The sequence below is a fragment of the Betta splendens genome, chromosome 19, assembly GCF_900634795.4.
Source record: "Betta splendens chromosome 19, fBetSpl5.4, whole genome shotgun sequence".
Lineage (NCBI taxonomy): Eukaryota > Metazoa > Chordata > Actinopteri > Anabantiformes > Osphronemidae > Betta > Betta splendens.
The window spans coordinates 6,394,172-6,413,872 of record NC_040898.2 but is presented as its reverse complement, the minus strand read 5'-3'; the positions used below and the strand labels follow the sequence as shown (position 1 = coordinate 6,413,872).

The window sequence follows — 19,701 nt, the reverse complement described above, 5'->3', positions numbered from 1 at the left end:
CTCCCAGTCTATAGCCTATAGAGCCTGACTACAGGTACAGTTCAGCCAAAACCACACCTACCTCCACCATAAAGGCCACAGTATACTTGCTGCAGTGACAATTTTTGTGTGGGCTCGACCTAAAGGCTGCATATGAACGCTTCCCATGTGACCGATTATGCATTATCAGCTTAAAGCTCACGCCACAGCGGTACATTTCCTTAAATGGTAATATAGATCATTGCAGTTATTGTATTTCTTTAAGTAAAGCTCTGGTAAACAGTGTGAAGTGAGGCTACAAATGCAGTTTTTTCTTCCAAATTGGTTTTAAAGTCAACGCAAATTAATTTACTTGTTGGTTATGATGATGTGTTTATTTCCTGTGAGATCTGTCTCAGTGAGCACAAACGTAAAGACTATGCATCAAGCATAAATGTTGAAAAACATTTAAATATTGATAACTGATATATACACATATATGTGTATAAGCTGCACTATCAGCCTGTGTGGAAACAGGAACAAGTGGACGAGACGTTCTGCCTTCAAACAAGGCGTGAACATGTGGGAAGCTACAGGCTGCAACAGCTGGATGTGGAGCATTGTTGTGATGATGGAAAAGACAGACAACTGCTTCCAGTTGTTTTCAGCTCATCTGAGCTTCCTAAAACTTGGTCTATTCGGATGCTCTGATGCTTGCAATTAAGTATACTGTTACCTTTAAAACCCATGTCATTCCCCAAACCTCAGCAGCCTCCCTGTCCTATGCAGATCCCCGAAGCAAAAACGTCTGAATGCTGATTATTGAGTAAAAACTGAAAGAAAAACGGAATTCTTCCATTCTGTTTGTATTTGTGGCCTTTTTTTGTCTCATTTGTCAGTTTGTGGCTCCAGTGTTGCTTTATTCTTTATGTATCCTCCCTTCTTCTTCCTGATCAGTAGTGGAACATTGTATTACTGTACATTGCACAAACAAAGAGATCCTGATGTCTAATTGCAGCTTCACTTAATCAAATAGTTTTTTTGTTTGTTGTTTTTGTTTTGATCTAGGTATTATTAGATTTTTACCTGGTTATTGTTTCTGTATGCTCTCAATCTGCTTCAACAAATATGGTTTATTATATATGATTATCATAACTATTGTTACAGTTATTGCTACCACAACTATTATTAATAAACACTTCTTTCCTCAGTAACTCTGTCCTGTTGTTATTTAAAAGTCTTTGAGCATGAGCAGCACAAATTTATACACACATGATAATAAAAAAATTAAAAGGTATCCAAAACTAAACAGACAGAAAAAAATCTAACAAATCTTTAAGCTTTTTAAGACATAATTTAGATCAGATTTAGTTAGCGACAACTCATTTGACTACATGCAGTGTTCAGCTAATCTGATATTTAGATAAATGGCTCTTTCTAGTGGCAGTTCCACACTCTGACACCACCACACGCTCAGAATCATCAGTGGTGTGAATGCACCACAAATACACCTGTACCCGTGGTACAAAGTATGCAAAGCACTTCTCCTAATACTGGCTACAGGGATTCACTGCGAGCCTTAGTTATTAGACTCCATTGTCCCAAAGTGGAATAAAGCCAATGCCGTCGTCAAATGTCTTCGTTTAGTGGATGCCATAGACAGTCTATTTGAGGTAAAACTTGCTGCCCTTTGTTTATTATGTTACAACGTGCAGGTCACTGTCTGATATCACAGAACCCATGTAATGATGATATTATGGATCAGTGACTAGAGGAGCGTTAGGGACTGATAAAGCTTTAATACTAGTCAGTGGTGCGATAAATTAACTTCTCTAAAACAGTTCTGAACAAATTTGTATTGTTAAGGTAAATAAACAGATTTAATTATAATGAGTAATTGATTCATAAAATAAATTCCCTGTCATTTATGTAGTCTCTTCAGAGGAAATATGTCAGCCAAGATACGTCACTTCCAGAAATATGCACACTGAACCATCCGAACCATCTCTTAGTTATAAATTCAGATGCTGGTCAACCTCCTTAATACACTGAGTTACTCACTGTTCTTTTCTTTTTCTCCCTCTGTCTTACATGCCACCATCGAATTTCGTGTTACTATAAAGCAGTGATCTGTAACGGCCGCTAGATGGCGCCGTTACGCCGCTGTAATAAGGCTGTGAGCGCAGATTGTCCCTTGCCGGACACCGTACTGTCGTGGATTCTAACGTTTTCTATGTCTTTTGTTGACAGGCGAGCTGTTGTCTTGTAATAGATAAAGTTCTGCTATCCATCTGGGGCATGTATTTAGTGGTACATTTGTATAAGACACTGCACTATGTTGTGGTATAGAAATGTATATGTTTGCGCTAAGCAAATGAATGTGTTGTTGTCACGTCGCCAGACAGTAACTTAGCCTCAGTTAAGTAGGACTGTTTTGTAATTAATGTATGAATGTTTTCTGTGTACATGAATATTTGGTATCGCTTTGTTTCGTTCATATTTCATTCAAGTGAGCGGATTAAAGTTGTACGATAAGATGAGTTTCACTCTATGACCGATAGGTGGCGGTACTGCACCTTTAAGGATACTGTCCGCTGTCTCATCTGTGGTTCGTCTGTTAACTGACGTTTGCTTCCCTCCTGCTTGTTTCAGCTGCTGTCAGCTTGTCTGGCCATCGCTCCGACAGCTTCTCTCAACCAGTGCTGTAGAGGAGGGAAAGACAGGTTAACTAGCGGGTCAAGGTGCTGCTGTTGATTTGGGTGCAAACAGTGGCAGACGCGACATCACACTCAGCATTTAAAGCTGCTTTGCTCACACTGAATTACACATTACCGTCTGGTATAAAAGTACACGCAAGCACAACACTCATGTAATAGTATTATTTGACAAATGCGACTGCAACTTAAAACTGACTGTCATGACTCATTAGTAGAGTAACAGACATCAGATCAAAAAGAATAGAGACAAGGTTTATTATTTAAGGCCTGAATCCCAAAATAATGCTAGATGTTTTTAAGGTCTGAAGTAAACGGTAAATACAACCTTAACCATATTATTCCGAGAGATAAGATGCTGCTGCTGTAAAGACAGGTTGTTGGTACAAGTCCTCCATACCCGTAGATGCTTTCAAGTCCTTTTTGTCCAAATAAACTGTAAATACAACACTGAACATGCCACATCCTGAACAGAGCAGTGGCTCAGACGTTAAGAGGTTGTTCTTGTGAAGTTAGGTTGAGGGTTCAAATCTTGCATGATTCTAGAAACTTTTAGATGCTGCTCTCAAAGTGTAGGCTTAAAAGTGCGCCAGAAGCATCTCCAGGTGTGAAGGGTTCCTCAGTGGTGTAGTGGGTAAGACAATGAGCGTAAGTCGCAAGGTGTGCAGACCTCATGATTGAATCCTGGGCACTGCTGGTTCCTGGATCAAACAACAGTCCTGAAGGGACTCCAGGGGGGGCCGTGTCCCCCCTGCGTTTCCAGAGACGTGGAAATGAGGCCTTATGAAACTGAGAAGTAAAACCAACTAGAATTTTGAATAAAACTAAAATTTAATTGACTAAAATAGACAGTTAAAGGTCTAAGGTTTATTATATTATAGCACAGAATCTGGAATCAACTTTTGGAGTGTTGATGGAGATTTCAATGATTAGTGTGTTTGCAAGAAGAACAGTGAATAGAATTCATGGAAAGATCAAGAAATGTGAACAACACAACTATTTATCAACTGTAATAAAGGAGCTGATGAGAGACATTTTTGCAATTTATTTTAATAACAGAGAAAAATAAAAGATAATGGGAAAAGAAAATCAACAACATCAGGACATACAGAGGTGTAATGCAAAGATCACACAATCCTCAAATTGCTCTATAGTTTGTTTTATTACATCTATCTGACATGACAACAGGACAGACATGAACATAGTTCAGTATGTTCCACAGTGACAACGTTTCTTTGACAGGATCAAACTCTCACTACGACACAACACACAGAGACACTGAGGAACCAGGAGAACAGAACCCAAACCCAAACCCAGGATAAAGAGGTTCAGTGAATGTGGTGTTGAAGGTGTGAAGGTGGATCAGTTTGTCAGAGGAGACTCTGTAGAAGGACAGAGAACCAGCAGGACAGTCCACATACACTGATACTCTGTCAGACACAGAGGAGGAGATGGATGTTACTATGTTATTGTGCCAGACATAGTAACCACCTTTAGAGCACCTCAGACTCCGGGACTGATCATTGGATCCAAACAAACAGTCTGTACTGAATCTTTTCCTTTTGATTCCTCTGTAACTCACTGATAATTCAACATTTTCTCTCCACTCAACCTCCCAGTAACAGCGACCAGTCAGACCATTACTACACAGCAGCTGAGGACAGACGTTAAATCTGTCTGGATGATCAGGATATGACTGATCTTCCTCCACATGTGTCACCTTCCTGTTGTTTTCAGACAGTTGTAGTCTCCTGTTCACTGTGTTTGTGTCGATGATGAGTTGACAGAAATCTGATGGAGAGAACAAGACACAATCCAGCTGCAGTTATTGCTCTATCATCAGTTTGATGACGACTCATGTCAGTTTGAAGATGGTTGAATGTTGCTGATCTCAGTAAAAACACACTTACACTTGCTCAGACCTGGTCTCAACCATCGGACTCCACCAGGCTCCACCCTGAAAGGAGGAGGGGGTCAGAGACATGCAGACATGGACATTACATGGCTCTCACACACACATTGTTGTAGGATTGTGTTCAGATGGAGGCTTGTATGTAGGGATGGACATTCAGCAACAACTAAGGAATTGGATCCTTATGTTGGAATCTACGGAGCAGGAGGTGACGTGGAGAAAAGCTTTGACTTCTCTATTTCACTTCATCACTTTTGATGTCAGACACCTGCTTTCAGTCTCACTCTGTCACCACCAAACTAATGTGACACCACAGGAAGCAAAGTCTGAATGTGTTTATTATCACACACTCCAAGGTTGGGTTCTAAGTTCATAAAGCTCCACATCCGTACTTGCTCCTCCATCAGACACTGTGTGTAGTTGTGTCCATACCTGAGAGTGTCCAGTCTCCAGTGTGGATCCTTGACTCCAGCAGACAGCAGCTCCACTCCTGAGTCTCCTGGATGATTGTAGCTCAGGTCCAGCTCTCTCAGATGGGAGGGGTTGGAGCTCAGAGCTGAGGCCAGAGAGACACAAGCTTCCTCTGAGAGCAGACAGCCTGACAGCCTGAACACACAATGTTAAAGCACACTTACATAATACAGTTTGGATTAGAGGCACATTTGATCGTCTACAGTGGAGAGAAACACTAGGAACTATTTAATAGGTCCCTGCTTAAAATGTGATCTGATCATCAGCAACGTGACAATGAGAGTCTGGAAAGTGGAGTCAGACACTGACAAACCTGGTGAACAAGCAGTAAAACAAAGATGGAGGAGTTGAAATCTTTCACATCCTATTTAATATATGTAATTATATGTGATTAAAGAGACACAGAAATGTGAAGAGTTTATTGATCCTCCACAGTTTAGACTTCCTGCCTGTTTAATAACTTGGTTCTGTAGTTTGAGATTATTAAAGAACTTTACAGACAATGTGAGTGTGACTGTTGTGCACATTTCTTAGATGATCTTTAGCTTCATGAATCCTGACCTGAGAGTCTCCAGTCGACAGTGAGGACTCTTCAGTCCAGCACACAGAATCTCCACTGAGTCCTGCAGGTTGTTGTTACTCAGGTCCAGTTCTCTCAGACTAGAGGACTGAGAGCTGAGAACTGAGGACAGAGCTTCACAGCTTCTCTCTGACAGGTCACACACACTCAGTCTGAAAGATGAAGATGTGGGTTAAGATGGAAATGAAACCATTCAGTGTCTAATGGTTCGTCTTGATTTTTTGTGTCCTAAACAACATCTTTGTGTCTTTATTGTGATTCATTGATTTGTTCCATGTCGTCTTCATAGACTTTATAGGGTCACAACAAACTATCAATCTTTCCTGCAGGTTTCTGACACATATGAGTCTCTCTTCATTCTAGATTCAAGTGGAGACAATTGAAGTGACGAGCTGAAAAACATGAACCAGGAAAAACACTGACCTCAGAGTCTCCAGTCGACAGTGAGGACTCTTCAGTCCAGCACACAGAATCTCCACTGAGTCCTGCAGGCTGTTGTTACTCAGGTCCAGATGTGTCAGATGTGACGGGTTGGACTTCAGAGCTGAGTCCACAACTTCACAGTGAGTCTCTGTGAGTCCACAGCCAGAAAGTCTGTGATGACAGAAAATATAAAGTCTATAAATGTGAAGTGACTTAATGAATGTGGATGCTAAAGCAGTTGTAGCTCAGTTGATCTTAACCATCACATCGAAACCTGGTGTTTAACTTGATTAACTTCCCAACGTCAAGGAATATTCATGTTTCTGCATTAATATTAAATTATTAATTTAAATCTGCTACATTTAGGACAAGCAAAAACATTCAGTCTTGTCCTGAGTGCCGGTTAACATTCCCAAACAGGAAAGGGCTCCTCTCATTAGTATGGCCATCATTAACACGCCCTTTTCCTGCATTGCATGGACATCGTAGGACCATTAGAATGGAGTAAGGCATGCATCAAGTAGAGAGTATGAATCAATAAATCCTGAAGCCTTTTTATTGAGGAGACTCGAGGCTACTCACACTGTATTATCTAGCTGTTCTACCTGTTGAGTGGGAATCCAAAAGAATATCAAACTTCATGCAAAAAGGTGGAATTTAAGTGAAGTGAAATCGAGTGAAGACGTTCGACTTACTGAGCCTTTCTGCAGTTCCTCACAGCTGGGATCAGTCTCAGTCGTCCCTCCTCTGATGTGTTGTACTGGTTCAGGTTCAACTCATCCAGAACCTCCTCTGACATCTGCAACATGTAGGCAAGAGCTGAGCACTGGATCATAGAAAGTTTCTTCTTTGATCTGTTCTCTGACTTCAGGAACTTTTGGATCTGCTGATGAACTGAGTGGTCGTTTATCTCCATCAGACAGTGGAAGATGTTAATGCTTCTGTCTGGAGAGATTCCATCACTGTTCATCTCTTTCAGGTTTTTGATAATTCTCTGGATGGTTTTGGGACTGTTCTCTGTGTGACCCAGCAAACCTCCTAAGATTCTCTGGTTGGACTCCAGACAGAGGCCATGAAGGAAGCGAACAAACAGGTCCAGGTGGCCACTTGGACTCTGAAGGCATTTCTTCATGGTTGTACTAAGGAACTGACTCAGAGTCAAATTACGAGAATATTTAATGAAGTTCTCCAGTTCCTCCTTCTTCCCGTTGGTGTAACAGTGCATCACGTGAACAGCAGCCAGAAACTCCTGAACACTCAGATGAACAAAGCAGTAGACTGTTTTCTGGAAGATCACACTCTCTCTCCTGAAGATCTCAGTACAGACTCCTGAGTGAACCAAGGCCTCTGTGACGTCTAGACCACACTGCTCCAGGTCTTCTTGGTAGAACATGATGTTTCCTGTCTCCAGATGTTTGAACGCCAGCCTCCCCAGCTTCAGGAGAACTTCCCTGTCAGCCTCCGTCAGCTCCTGTGGACTGGTCTCATGTCCCTCATGGTACTTGTTCCTCTTCCTCTTGGTCAGGACCAGCAGGAAGTGTGAGTACAGGTCTGTCAGGGTCTTGGGCAGCTCTCCTCTCTGCTCTGTAGTCAACATGTGCTCCAGAACCGTAGCAGTGATCCAGCAGAACACTGGGATCTGACACATGATGTGGAGGCTCCTGGACGTCTTGACGTGTGAGATGATTCTGCTGGACAGCTGCTCGTTGCTGGATCTTCTCCTGAAGAACTCGTCCTTCTGGGCGTCGGTGAAGCCTCGTACTTCTGTGACCCTGTCCACACACGTAGGAGGGATCTGATGGGCCGCTGCGGGTCGGGAAGTGATCCAGACCAGAGCCGAGGGAAGCAGGTTTCCCTGGATGAGGTTGGTCAGCAGCACGTGGACCGATGACTTGTGTGTGACGTCAGACACCAGCTCCCTGTGGCTGAAGTCCAGTGAGAGTCTGCTTTCATCCAGGCCGTCAAAGATGAACAGAAGCTTCAGGACAGCGAGCTGCTCTGCTGGGACCTTCTGGAGCGTTGGATGGAAAACATGGAGCAGCGTGAGAAGACTGTGCTGCTCATCTCTGATCAGGTTCAGCTCCCTGAACGACAGCAGAACCAGCACACTGACGTCTGGGTTTTCCCGGCCCTCGGCCCAGTCCAGAGTGAACTTCTGCACCGAGAAGGTTTTTCCAACGCCAGCGACGCCGTTGGTCAGAACCAGTCTGATGGGTCCGTGTGGGTCAGAGGAGGCTTTAAAGATGTGGTGGACCTTGATGGGAGCCTCATGGAGGGTGTTCTTCTTGGAAGCTGTCTCCAGCTGCCTCACCTCATGTTGGGTGTTCACCTCTTCACTCTGTCCCTCTGTGATGTAGAGCTCAGTGTAGATGCTGGTGAGGAGGACTCCACTTCCTGTTTCACCTCCTTCAGTCACACGTTCACATCTGCTCCTCAGACTGAGCTTATGTTCATCTAAAGCCTCCTGCAGAACAACATCTGCTGAAGGAAGAGGAAACAACAGAGACTGAACTACAAGACCCACTTGTTCCATTTATGATTCACAAATAATTCAGTGATTTAGAAAATGTGAGAAAATGAACAGAACAAACTGTGACTGTATCAAAGTCAGTCTTGTTGAAACAATGACATCAGACACATGTTCAGTCTTACTTTGGACGGTTCTGGACTGATCCGTCTGCAGTCCGGTTCTGGGTCGTTTCCCACACAGGAGACAGGAGGAGTCTCCTGATGGTCCAGACTGGTCCCAGTATGAGTTGATGCACTGTCTGCAGAACCAGTGTCCACAGCTGATACAGACTGGATCCTTCAGAACCTCCTGACACACATCACAGCAGGACGGCTGCTCTTCCACAGGGACACGACTCCTCTTCTTTTCTCTGTCAACACATTAGTTCAGAACCAAACTGATGAGTCCAACACTGTAGAAGCTCAGATGGTCCAGAGACCAGGAAACGTGACCTACTGCTCTGTCTGAACTCAGCATCAGTCTGGTTCCTCTGGCTTCAACTCTCCTGCTGCATAAACACTAATCAGCTGCTTTTCCTGTCTCACATTTACTGATCTGCTGAGATTCATACACACTCAGCACTTGCTGTAGTTCCTTCACAGTAAAAGCATCGACTATACAGAGCAGCTTCTGTCCTCTACTGTTATACAGCCGAGCCTGAGGTTAGAACGGCTTGTTAGTTCTGGACCTGTAGGAACAACGTGACAAACCCTGAACTCAACGGTCCATTTACTAATGAGTCAGAGCTTTCAGACTCTGAACAGTTCAAATATTTATAGTGACAAAATTTTAACGTGGAGGTTCTGAGGTGTTTCACTACAGAACATCCATCAGGAGTTGGAGGATAGAAAACCCAAACTAAGATCCTTCTCAGTCGCTGCATCATCAACAGAAATCTATGAACAGCACATTTTGTCTTCATCCTCCATCAGGTCAGTTCAGTAGAAACTGTCTCTTACTTTGTGCCTGAGGCTCCAGGTTCATTACTGAGGTCTGGAGGCTCATGCATGGACCAGTCACTCTTCATAGACAGACAGCTGGGTCCTGGAGGTTCTGCTCTTTGTCTCTGATTCTGACGTCTGTAAACACATGTTTTCATTCATATCACATCAGTCACTGATCAATTCTCTGATCAAAGTAATTTCTGTGGCTCTAGACACAAACTACTGCTGCTGAAGATCATCAGGACATTTCACAATTTGGATCAGTTCTCAGATCTGATTCCAGCTGTTCTCTGTGATTGACAGCTGTCAGAGACACTGAGACCCAACAAATCATTTCTCTGTGTGTCATCAGTCATTTCATTGTTCATTTTAATTATCATGTCTACACACATGAAGTAGATTCACAAGAACATGAACATCCTCGAAATTCATACGGTCAGTTTTTAAGGTCAGAGAATAAACTGACAATAATTCATATCAGTGAGTCTGGATCAGTTCTTACTTTGTGTCTGAGGCTCCAGGTTCATTACTGAAGTTAATAGGCTCACGTCTGGACCTGTCACTCTTCATAGACAGACAGCTGGGTTCTGGAGGTTCTGCTCTTTGTCTCTGATTCTGACCTCTGTAAACACATGTTTTCATTCATATCACATCAGTCACTGATCAATTCTCTGATCAAAGTCATTTCTGTGGCTCTGAACACAAACTACTGCTGCAGCAGATCATGAGGACGCTGGATCAGTTCTCAGATCAGATTCCAGCTGTTCTCTGTCATTGACAGCTGTCAGAGACACTGAGACCCAACAAATAATTTCTCTGTGTGTCATCAGTCATTTCATTGTTCATTTTAATTATCATGTCTACACACATGAAGTAGATTCACAAGAACATCCTGGAAATTCATACAGTCAGTTTTTAAGATCAGAGAATAAACTAACAATAATTCATATCATTGAGTCTGGATCAGTTCTTACTTTGTGTCTGAGGCTGCAGGTTCAGTTCTGAATGAAGGAGGCTCACATCTGGACCAGTCATTCTTCATAGTCACACACCTGGATCCTAGAGACTCTGCTCTGTCCTCCACACAAACACTCATCTTCTGAAAAAGCCACAGATCCAGAGCTAAACGCCTGCTGTGACTCGCATTAAAATGAATCTAAGTCCAGAGTCTCACACACTGACGTATCTTTATTTAACAGGAGTCTGATGTTGGACGGATCTGAATCCTGGATTTCATGTTGTGGTTTTAAAGTCACTGACTAATTTTGAACAGTTACTTCTCTACAGTTTTCTATCATGTGACAAACAGTATCAGACAGTGAAGCTCTTTAAATACAGACACTGTGTTCACAGGCTGCTTTGGCTGCTCAGAGTCTGTCTGACGTCACAGGACTCAATGAGGCTGAAACAGCAGATGATCCGTCGCTGGTTCAGAGGCTTTGAGTCTCAACACGTTACGACGACAGCAGAAAAACTGAGGGTTCAAGTCTCGTAGTGATGCAGAATAGTTTAATCAGTGACATGTTACAGATGGGATCAGTTCACGAGCAGAGCTCCTTAGTCCTAGTTTGGAGGGACAGCAGCAAGAAGGCTGGGTGCGTGGGAAATTTGGTGACAGCAGTGGATCGTGTCTCTTCTTCCTCTACATTAACAAACAGACGCAGTAACAGTAGTGTTGTTAAACACTCACCTCCTCAACGTTTCTTCTTCTTGGTGTTTATTTAACTTTTCCTCCTTCTGCGCTGTTCTCTCAAAACGGAGACTGAAGTCACTGAGTTCCTTTCACGTGACCACCGAGGCTCCGCCCCCTCTCTGGTTACAGGAAACCAGAAGAGTTAAAGCAGCAGAGTAACGAGTAAGCAGCAATGCTACAGGATGACAGAGATCCTGAAAGAAAAGAAACCAAAGCTGGAGGAGGAGACGCGGTTTTCAGGGTCTTTAAGCTTAAACTAGGACTTTGTATCTTTTCTAAACAGGTCTGTAGTAAAGTCAACAACACCAGGATGTAACAGGGGGTTTGAACACGGCCATCTTCCAGTCTGTCCTCTGCACCTCCATCACTGTGTGCTTTGGTTCAGCCACCAAGCAGCACAGACACAGACTGCAGCGGGTGGTCCGCTCAGCAGAGAAGATCATCAGACTGAGCTTCCTTCTATTGAACACCTGTACTGGGCCAGACTCAGACTGCTGTGAGCATCACTGCTGACGCCACACACCCTGCACACAAACCTTTAACTCCTCCCCTCTGGCAGACGTCACAGAGCCATAGCCGCCAGAACCACCAGAACCATCACACGCAGAGTCAGCCTCCTCCCCCAGGCTGTGTCTGAGCTTATACAGGATATATACAGCAATGGCTCAATATATAATACATAATTTAACAATATATGTCCAATAACCACTTTCAACCACTTTGAATTTCCCATGGCGAGCCACGTTTTTTTTTTATTGTTCATTATTTTTTTTAAAAACTATATTTACATTGTAAACAATTGCACAATTGTATTTAATTGTGTTTTTTTTCTCTGAGGGAACAAAGACGGAGTCAGACCAAATACAATTCCTTCGTTGTCCTGTGCAAACTTGGCCAGTAAACTCTGATTCTGATTCTAAAGTCTCCTGCTGCCATGAGATGATTTGGTGCCTTTGACCATGACCCAGTGGAGTTTAATACACAGCACTGGTGAGTACCATTATTCACCAGCTCAGATGTTTCCTCAACATGTTATATTCTGTTTATAGTAACTTAGGTGCTGGTGAGACCAATCTAATAAAACTGTAATGTTCAAGTCACAGTGTCAGGTAACGAGTTAGCAGGGTATTAATACTGTAAAATAAAGGATTATACAATAATTGCACAGTAAGATAAGTTGGCAAAAACAATTGTATTGGTGCAGAGAGACATTCCACCAGAGCCAGAGAAAGTGGTTAAAAGGCAGAAGCAACTTGAGGATCGTGGGCTCTTTGCATCACACCTTCGTGGTGTTTGCACTGATCTCCCCATCTGGTTTTTGGTTTGTTGATGTGCACGATCAACATCCATGCTTTTTTTTGCTTTCCCCATTATTTTTATTTTCTTTATTATTTCAATAAATGGCACAAAAGGACAACTCTCTCATCTTCCTCTTTGTGGAAAATTTCCACCACACTCTGCTAGCTCTTCATTAGTGTGATCATGACTCTTTGTGAATACAGACCCTTTTTATTCTTTTGATGAACAGGTAAAGTGTGTGTTTGGGGGGAAAAGGGTAGAAACAATACAACCAGCAGCTAAAAATAAATAAATCAATAAATTAACATAACCTATAGTACAGTAATAATTAACACAGTATTAAGTATAGTAATCTGTTAGAATACTACTAACAATAATAGTAATAATATTAGATAAAGTGCAAAGTGTCCAGGTTCAAGCGCTGCTTCTGGCACCAGGTGTGTCCTTAATCAAGGTGCTTCACACTCGCTTCCCACAGAGGACTGGTTAAAATGCAGAGATTATTAATCCCACACTGGGAAAATTAAAGTTCATATATAGTATATTATTAAATGAGAGCAGTATATACAGCTACCATGTCTGTGTATCAGTGTAGTGTCCCAATATAAAGCTAGTAAACTGTTAAATAATGTTGTTCACCAAAAGAGTGAGACAGACGTTCATGCATGAACAATGGCCCTTATGAAACACAAGGCGATAAGAGAAGCCTGGACGCTGCACCCAGTCAAGCAAATGGTGAGAAGAAACCCAGCAGACAGAGCGCCCACACACCTTCAGTTTCAGGAACACAGGGGACTTGGACTGAGTTGCCCACACAGAACCTTAATAATTGATTCATATTAATGCATTCATATTAAACTATTCATTTAAATCCGCTACAGGTACAAAGTGTGCATTGAGCTGTGGCAGAATGGGTCAACGCTGTGTGTGGCAATGGGCCCTTTGAGCCTCAGAGGCGCGGTTGTTGTGTTTTCTCCAAGTTCCCTCTTGTGTTTGTTGTTTGTTTGTGTAATTTCCTATCATGTCATTGTGTTCATTTGATTTACCTGTAGGTTTGAGTATTTAAGCTCTGTCTATTGTTCCAGCAGATGCTGGTGTGTCACAATCATAAGCACAACAGACAAGCAGTGAATTTATGTTTAGTTACTCACTACCTGTGTGTATTTATTTGTTGATTGGATGCGCTTTTTTGTCTGCGTTATTATGAATAATGCACAGTCTAATGCAGTAAAAGTTGCATTTGAAACAGAGAAGGCAGCTATTGACCTAATCCACTTAGAAATGGCCAAAAAACTTATTGATGAGTCGGGTATGAAATTAACATTAGCCTGAAAGTTTACCAACATTGTTGGTGCTGCTTTAGGCTCTTAATTGTATATCTTCAGATGACTTAATGGATCTTTGCCTCGCCTGTGGGGACAGAGACACCTCAGAAGCCCTTGTGGACGATTGGGTAACAAACTTTAAAATCATGTTTAATTCAATGTGCTTATTTTAAATTAATGGTGTGTGTTCTATTTTTCAGATTGAATGCACAACCTGCCAACGTTGGTTCCACTGGGTGTGTGTGGGAAGGCCCAACACAGAAGCAGTGTTCCTCTGCCCAGCCTGCCAGTGATGCAGACATGGCTGCACTTTAGTGAATAACTTCATATTTATTGTATAAATAAACATTTACTGCAGGAGGAACGTCTTTTATAAGACCTAACTAACACGGGGCACTAAAAATGTTCTGATGCATTTTCTTGTGAATAATACACACAATTTAACGTGGGACCAGTCTGTCAACCTGTGTCGCATCTGAACCCAGGCGTAAACAGTTACTGGCTCCTCCTCTTCCTCTCAACGTTGAAAGTGACTGAGACTCGTTCACCAAAACAAAAAGACGAGTTAAACATGTGTTCTGACCACGCAGTAACAACAGACAAGGCTGCTGTAACCAGAACAGGTGCTGACACCAATTTATCAAATGTAGACGTCTTATAAAACCCGATAGATTTAACGTAACACCAAGAAACATGGTCACAAATTAACCTGATTTCCACCGTCCACAAAATGCTTTCAGTTATTTATGTTACATACGTATTGGGAGAAAGTTTCTACAGTAATATCTCGGTGGTCTAGTGGTTAAGACTGAAGCTTTGGGCTCTTTTGCTGCAGTGGCAGCGGGATCGAATCCCGTTAAAGTAAATTTTTGTTAATGTCACGGAATTCAGCCCTTATTTCCTTTGAGCAAATTCAGTATCTACAACACGAACAGCGATCACACTGCGTCAGATTACGCACTGTAAAAATGTAAAGACTGTTTAGAACAGCTAAGCCGCTTTTCTCTGCTTCAAACATCTGCCGTAAGTAAGAGCAACATGCCAAACTGGAGAAATTATAAGAAAACGTACAGAATCAGATCAGGTTTCTGGACCTCAGTCAGTCTGAGTAGTCAGTACCACCGACTGTGAGCTCAGAACCGGGACAAATAACCAGAACCACACCCTGAACACCAGCAACTCCTCACATCTGGTTCTTGTCAGTGTTCGTTTGACAGAAGTGGATCGTGTCTCTTCTTCCTCTACATCAACAAACAGATGCAGTAACAGTAGTGTTGTTAAACACTCACCTCCTCAACGTTTCTTCTTCTTGGTGTTTATTTAACTTTTCCTCCTTCTGGGCTGTTCTCTCAAAACGGAGACTGAACTCACTGAGTTCCTGAACTTCACGTGATCACCGAGGCTCCGCCCCCTCTCTGTTTACAGGAAACCAGGAGAGTTGAAGCAGCAGAGTAACGACGAAGCAGCAAGCAGCAACGCTACAGGATCCTGAAAGGAAAGAAACCAAAGCTGGATTTGGATTTTAACCTTAAACTAGAATTTTGTATCTTTTCTAAACAGGACTGTAGTAAAGTTAACAACAGTCATCAACAGATGTTTCCTCAACATGTTATATTCTGTTTGTACTAACTTAGCTGCTGGTGAGACTAATCTAATAAAACTGCAATCCTCAAGTCAATATATATGATATATTATTTACTTCAAATATGCTGTTTCACCGTATGTTAAATCAGAGCAAAAAAGGATCTTCAACCAAGCATTTGTCTGGCTGTTCCACTATTTCATGTTTACATCAGTTACAGTGTCAGGTAACGAGTTAAACAGGGTATTGATACTGTAAAATAATGGATTATGCAATAAGTAAATATGCGTTATGAGTTCAATGAGCTGTGAGAAAGTGTCTTCATAGATTGTGTACAGGTGCAGAAGGCAGCAGAGGTCACGGTTCCTTCTTAGAAGGTTTGAATGAGTCCATCCATCGACTGGACCCTTTGACTGATGCTCTTCTTCTTTATGGGAGGAGACAATCAGCTGATCCAGGTTTTCTCTGTTCTTTTTCCGGAAATGCTTCAGAAACAGGAAGGACATTATTTGTAGTAGTGCAGCTCCATCACAAAGGGAAGAAGCAGAGGAGGAGTTTAACCTGTTCACTGATGCTGTTAAACTGACTAAACTGTTTGTTTGTCGTATAGCTGAAGTTCTACTAGATAGATAAAGTACAAAGTGCCCAGGTTCAAATGCTGATTCTGGCACCAGGTGTGTCCTTAATCAAGGTGCTTCACACTCGCGTCCCACATAGGACTGGTTAAAATGCAGATTAATTTTCCCAGTGTGGGATTAATAAAGTTCATATATAGTATATTATTATATGAAAGCAGTACAAACAGCTAAGATTAGCATGTCTGTGTATCAGTGTAGTGTCCCAATAAAATATATAGTGTCCTGCTGTTATTTTGTTTTCTCCAAGTTCCCTCTTGTGTTTGTTGTTTGTGTCATTTCCTATCATGTCATTGTGTTCATTTGATTTACCTGTAGGTTTGAGTATTTAAGCTCTGTCTATTGTTCCAGCAGATGCTGTTGTGTCACAATCATAAGCACAAAAGACAAGCAGTGAATTTATGTTTAGTTACTCACTACCTGTGTGTATTTATGCTGCGAGCAGTGAGTTTATGTTTGTGTAACATTCAATAAATGATTGTGTATTTCAGTTGTGTGTTGCGTCGTGCAAACAGTTTCTTCTCTTTCTCCCAGTGACCTGGTCTGTGGCCGTAGTGCCGGTGTTCCTCTGCTCTGTGTGCACCTGATCCAAGCTCTGTGAGAGCAGTAATTCCCCGCTCAGTGTGACAACGTTCCTCATCCACTACATCTCCGTTGTGTGTTGTGTCTCTGTCCGTTGAGACTTAGTGCTCCTTCCTCTCTGATAGTCAGACGCCAGTAATGCAGGTGTGAGAATGTAAACATCTCCACACACACGGTGTCAGTTATGAGATGGTGCATGTAGTCTGATTGGGCTACACAGATGTTCCACCGTAGTCGGACAGAGAGGTTAAAAGGCAGAAGCAACTTGAGGATTGTGGGATCTTTGCATCACACCTTCGTGGTGTGTGCACTGATCTACCCAGCTGCTTTTGGTTTGTTGATTTTTGTTGTCGTTTGTTGTTTTTGATTTGCTTTCCCCATTATTTTTATTTTACTTTATTTTTATAATAAATCACACAAAAGACAACTCTCTCATCTGCCTTTATTACTAATTTCCACGACAGCTGTACTTCTTCTATTGAGCCCTGTGGTCTGACCTGGTGACAGTCTGTTTCCTCTATTACTGGTAGTGTTGACACGATACCAACATTTTACCGGTACCGGTACCAACACGTATTTCGATATTTTTGTTAATTTTTCAAATTAAAAAGAGAATATAAAAAATCTCATTACCAGTTAAATGTCTCTGAGATCTATTAGAATCTGGTAGAGGCGCCCGTTCCTGGACCGCGACGCAGTGAGAACATCCAGCTGTTGACCACAGGGTTCCGGCCTCGGGGGCATCCAGAAGGAGCTGCAGACCGGTCCTGTAGTGCACCCTGAGCCGAGCTGAGCCATGCCAGCATGTGGGACGCAACCATCTGTATGTCAGCAAGGCATCAAGTTTCCATACAACGGTTGATCAGGGCAACATTAAAGCGCAGTTTGTATCGAGGGAAGATTTATCTGATGTTATCGAAGCCATCGACTGGAGGCATCGCTAAAAAAGCAACGTCAAAGGATGAAACATTAGTCAACAGGAAGCATTTTTATTTCATCAACGTACAAATAATAAGTGCAGCTACAGTCAGCAACATTGTAGCGAGGTGCCTGGTTTAACAATGATCCATTCATTGTATCATATGACTGAAAAGGAAGTTAGTTTGATTAACAAGGCACAGACAGTTTAAATCCTCAGGTTCTAATTGGTTTACAGCCCAGAAAACAAAGTCTGTAACTTGTACCAATAATAGAGCTAATCTGCCTGGGGCCACATGGACGGCGGGCCGGAGACCTACCCTCCCCACGAATGTGATCAAGCGAATGGTGTGGGTGCGAAAATGTATCTCAGAGTGCATTGGTTCACGTATGATTGACTAGTTTGTTGTGAGAGAGTCTATGGTGTGTGTGTGTGTGTTGATGTGATGATGTGTGTTGCACATGTGGGTGGGTGTATGCGTCTGTGTTTGTGTGAGTTGGTATGCGTGTGGTGCGGTTGAAGTGTGGGGGGTCCGGTTTTCCGCCCGGGGTACGATGATCGTCTGCCTGGGTGGTCTCTTTTCTGCTGACCCCACCAATTGCTGGCCTTGTGCTGCAGGTGTGGTGCCAGGGGATGAGGTCGGGCCGATGGGGTCGGCCCCGCTCTGCTCGTGTGGGGGTGGTGGACTGGGGGCGGGCCCCACTCTGGGCGCGGGGGCATCTTCTGACGGGCTCCCTACGGACTGTGGGTCCTCGGGCTCCACTCTTTCAGGCCGACCCTCCCGCCGGGGGGAGTGTTTGCCCCTGGTTCTCATGGGGCGGACAGCGTTGACCCACGGTGGCCCACTCTGGCCTCGGGTGCTGTCTCTGTGGCTGCTGCAGCTCTGCCTGGGGGGCTCTGTGTGGGCGGCTTGGGTCGCAACCCCTGCCCTCCTGGACCTGAAGGTGTGTGGGCGCCCTGGCTGCTAGGATTCCTTCCTCTGCTTGCTGGATGGGCGTAGTGGCGGAGCCCCTCCCATCACCCTGGCTTCCACAAGTGGCATTGTTCATGCACCAACGTCTGCCTCACCCTTTGGGTGAATAATATTAAGCTACAGCCTTACTAACCTTGTAGTGGGACACTTTCCAAATCCAACTGTAAGTATTATTGATACTTATCACTACCAATATCAATAATGTGTGAATTTGGAATTTGTGGTGTTGTGTGTCATGACTTTTATTAGGTAAATTTTTTTTTTGCTCCGATTGTTTACTTAACAGATTTGCTTGGTTTCAGCAGCTGGTTGCACCCCTTAGCCCCCCCCCCCCTCCAGCATACACACCATAAATAGCTAAATAAACCATAAATCAGGATGAGTATATATATTCTATATATACTCTTCTTGTTAAAGCAAAGCTGTCCATCACAATATGGCATTCAGTGTAATATATGCTGCTTGCTAAACTGCTGGACAGAACAAATAAAAAAAAAAAAAAAATAATAATAATAGAGCTAAAGGAAGGATTTATATCAAGTTTTCTATCAACATTGTTTAACAGCAGCATGGGATCCAAAATTATTATACTTTTTTACCTTCTTTTCAGGTCAGTTGTTTGTGAAAGTAAATGATAGTGAGGAGGAAATCCATTTGTTTTTCACCACTGCAATGCAATGTGTTCAGAATGTTATATCAGAATCTAAAACAATGGATTCTGACAGCACGATTTTGGAAAGATTATTCATTGAGCTCAATGGATACACGAGGACAATATCTTCCTTTCTCTCAATTCACCAGCATTTAGCATTTAGGAGGGAGTGACCAAGATTGGGGTATGTTGGAGGCCTTATATGCATGTTTCTCTTCTATTATAAACTCATATGAAAACTGGAGATCAATGGAAGTGAGACAAACATCTATCAATATTTCAAGAGTACCTCAGATGCTCAGAACTGCTCATCCTGGTCGTCCACAGTACGCATGTGTGCTCTGGAATCAGCACCAGGACACTGTACAGGCACAAACAGCAGGTTGAATTTGGACCAGTGGCCGATACGCGAATGTCACATAACAACTTGAAAAGCATCATTAGTGAAATCCTACAAACCACACCAAACGCAGGTGAAAGCTACGTGGTAGGAGGATGAATACACAAACTATCAATGTATTAATGTACTC

General features: G+C 42.8%; 1 protein-coding gene, 1 long non-coding RNA gene and 1 pseudogene across 6 annotated transcripts in view; 1 reads left to right on the top strand and 2 right to left on the bottom strand.

Annotated features, from left to right (window-relative positions):
• The window catches only part of LOC129603350 (protein NLRC3-like), a 45,503-nt pseudogene extending 30,385 nt beyond the window's left edge, over positions 1 to 15,118 (bottom strand).
• The window catches only part of LOC114850847 (NACHT, LRR and PYD domains-containing protein 12-like), a 151,420-nt gene continuing 135,421 nt past the window's right edge, over positions 3,703 to 19,701 (bottom strand). For 3 of the 5 annotated variants that reach the window (XM_055504092.1, XM_055504093.1, XM_055504094.1), the window contains 3 exons: positions 5,017 to 5,190; positions 4,583 to 4,629; positions 3,703 to 4,463 (listed from right to left, as the gene is read on the bottom strand). In XM_055504092.1, the coding sequence (XP_055360067.1) occupies positions 3,928 to 4,463; positions 4,583 to 4,629; positions 5,017 to 5,190 (757 nt within the window). In that variant the 3' untranslated portion in view covers positions 3,703 to 3,927. Of the gene's footprint in view, positions 4,464 to 4,582; positions 4,630 to 5,016; positions 5,191 to 5,616; positions 5,788 to 6,058; positions 6,230 to 6,753; positions 8,540 to 8,710; positions 8,938 to 9,526; positions 9,647 to 10,013; positions 10,134 to 10,485; positions 10,611 to 15,117; positions 15,257 to 19,701 lie in introns of those variants that run through there. The other 2 variants (XM_055504095.1, XM_055504096.1) reach the window with 2 other exon arrangements.
• LOC129603356 (uncharacterized) lies at positions 15,363 to 16,535 on the top strand. The gene is made up of 2 exons (XR_008693138.1): positions 15,363 to 15,636; positions 15,738 to 16,535. It is a non-coding gene; the product is annotated as an uncharacterized LOC129603356 (long non-coding RNA).